Here is a 2,858-nt window from a genome sequence, read left to right on the forward strand (position 1 = left end):
AGGTGTACAGTGGTGTACAGAGGGTGTATTAGTGTGTGTCCAGAGGTGTGTGTGTGTGCTTACAGGTGTACATGGGTGTACAGAGGGGTGTATTTGTGTGTGTGTGTTCAGAGGGGGTTGTGTGTGTGTGCTTACAGGTGTACAGGGGTATACAGAGGGGTGTATTTGTGTGTGTGTGTGTGTTCAGAGGGGTGTGTGTGCTTACAGGTGTACAGGGGTGTGCAGAGGGGTGTATTAGTGTGTGCCCAGAGGTGTGAGTGGGTGTGTATCCGGGGATGTGCGCGGGCACAGCTGTGCAGTATGGTGTGTGCGTGCACCTGTGCCCCCGTCTTACAAGATGCAACCAGCTGTGACTCCCGCTGCCACCCCCCGTCGGCGCCCCCACCTCCCCCTCTGTGACCTCACCCAGCCCGAGCCCCGCGTCGCTGTGACTTCACCGGGACCCCTCAGTCCCGCAGCCCCCATCCTGCTCCGAGGCCCAGCGCAGAGCAGGTGCAGAGCCATGGGCAGCGCGCCACCCTCTCCCAGTCCGCAGGGGCTGGGCGCGGGCCAGGCGGCCAGGGCCCCGCAGCTGAGCAGCTTGGCGGCCGTGCAGAGCCTGGCCAGCGTGTTGCGGCCTTGCTACGGGCCGCTCGGCCGGCAGAAGCTGCTGGTGCCTGCGCGGGGGGCGTCCGAGTGCACCGGCTCCGCCGCGCCCATCCTGCAGGCGCTGCGGCTGGAGCACCCCGCGGCGAGGCTGGTGCGGGACGTGGCGCAGCGCCAGGCCGAGCAGAGTGGCGACGGCGCGGCCTGCGTGGTGCTGCTGGGCGCAGCTCTGCTGCGAGAGTCCGAGCAACTGCTGGCGGAGGGGCTGGCGCGCCCGCACCTGCTGCGGGGCCTGGAGCGGGCGGCGACCGAGTGCGGGGCGCTGCTGCCCGAGCTGGCCGTTCGCGCCCTGGGGCCCCTGGAGGACCCGCGTTGGGCGCTGGCCGCTACCGTGGGCCCGCACCCGCCGGGGCTGGCCACGCTGGTGGCCGCGGCGTGCGGGGAGCTGCGGGAGCCGGAGGGCGACTTCCACCCGGAGCGCCTGACCCTGTGCGGGGTGCTCGGAGGCCGCCCCGAAGAGTCGCGCTTGTTGCCCGGGCTGGTGCTGGCGGGGCGGCCGTGCGGGAAGCGGGAGGCTGCGCTGAACGGGGCGCGCGTGGCCGTGTTCTCCTGCTTCTTCGGGCCGCCCGGCACGCACGGCCAGTCCCGCGCCCGGCTGGACAACGCGGCGGAGCTGGATGCCTACGCCACGGCGGCGGAGCGCTGGGCCGAGCGGCAGGTGGGGCAGCTGGTCGCGGCGGGCGTCACGGCGGCGGTGTTCAGCGGGGACGTGGACGAGCGAGCCGTGGCCCAGGCTGACCGGCGCGGGCTGCTGGTGGTGCAGGTGCGGGCCCCCGACGCCGCGCTGCTGAGCCGGACCCTGGGCGTCCCGTTGCTGCCCAGCCTGCTGCCCGTGACCAGGCCCGCGCCCTGCCGCCGCGTGTACCCGCAGGAGCTGGGCGACAGCAGCTTCGTGGTCTTCGAGCTGGACGCGCCCACGCTCACGCTGCTGCTGCGGGGCCCCACGGACGCGGGGCTGCGGGCCTCGGAGCGCGCCGCCCGCCAGGGCCTCGCCGCCTTCGCGCAGCTGTGCGGGGACCCGCGGCTGCTGCCCGGGGCGGGCGCCTCCGAGATGGCCCTGTCGGCGCGGCTGGGCGAGCGGGGTGCGCGGGCCGGACCCCCCGACGGCCCGGGGCTGCTGGCCTGGGCGCGGGCGCTGAGGGAGCTGCCCGAGGCGCTGGCCGAGAACGCGGGGCTGGAGGTGCCCGGGGTGCTGGCGCAGCTGCGGGGCGCGGTCCAGGCCGGGCACCTGCTGCTGGGCGTGGGCGCCGACGGCCTGATCGATGTGGCCCTCGAGGAGGTGTGGGAGCCCCTGGCCACCAAGGCCCAGGCCTTCCGCGCAGCCGCCGCCGTGGCGCAGCAGCTGGTGGCCGTGGACGACATCGTGGTGGCCCGGCAGCTACCCGCGACGCCACCCCCGCGCAGCGCCAGCCTGGACCGCCACAAGGGCAAGGGCCGGCCCCGCAAGGGTCCCCGGGGCCGCTGAGCATGGCCCGGCCTGGAGACAGCTGGGGACCGCCCAGGAGCGCACGGGACCGCGGGAGGCATAGCCCGGGGCGCTGGGGAACTCAGGCTGCCTGCCCTGGGCTCTGCTACCGCCCATCCCCTACCCTGCTTTACACAAAGGCCATCAGAGAGAAGCATTAAACTGCAGGCTGGCTTCCAGATTCTGTTACTTGTTTATCTATTTGTTTATTTTGCCAGTGCAGTGCTCAAATCTAGCTGGTGGTGGTGGTGGTGCTGGGAATTGAACCTGGGACCTCAAGAGACTCAAGCAAGAGAGCCCTTTGCAGAACCATTATACTATTTCTTTTGCCAGTTTTTATTACTACTACTATTACTACTACCACTACTAACACAAATACTACGACCACCACTACCACTACTATTATTTTTTAATTTAATTTAATTTTTACTTTTTCCCTTTTGTTGCCCTTGTTTTTATCATTGTTGTTTTTGCTGTCATTGTTGTTGAATAGGTCAGAGAGAAATGGAGAGAGGAGGGAAAATAGAGAGGGGGAGAGAAAGACAGACACTTGTAGGCCTACTTCACGGCCTGTGCAGCCAACCCCCTGCAGGTGGGGAGTGGGGGCTTAAACCAGGATCCTTACGCCGGTCCTAAAGCGAGGTGTCATGAGTGCTTAACCCACTGAGCCACCGCCTGGCTCCCACGATCACTACTATTTTACCCAGAGCTCTACTCAGCTTTGGCTGATGGTGGTGCTGGGGATTGA

The 2,858-nt window shown here is 67.6% G+C and overlaps 1 protein-coding gene across 1 annotated transcript; it reads left to right on the top strand.

Moving 5' to 3' along the window:
- The first annotated feature begins 447 nt into the window (after positions 1 to 447).
- On the top strand, positions 448 to 2,289 carry CCT8L2 (chaperonin containing TCP1 subunit 8 like 2). Its single transcript, XM_007535691.2, has one exon. The coding sequence runs from the start codon at positions 503 to 505 to the stop codon at positions 2,108 to 2,110; it is 1,608 nt and encodes a 535-aa protein (XP_007535753.2). The 5' UTR covers positions 448 to 502; the 3' UTR covers positions 2,111 to 2,289.
- Positions 2,290 to 2,858: the final 569 nt, after the last annotated feature.

Source organism: Erinaceus europaeus, chromosome 8 (genome assembly GCF_950295315.1).
Source record: "Erinaceus europaeus chromosome 8, mEriEur2.1, whole genome shotgun sequence".
Lineage (NCBI taxonomy): Eukaryota > Metazoa > Chordata > Mammalia > Eulipotyphla > Erinaceidae > Erinaceus > Erinaceus europaeus.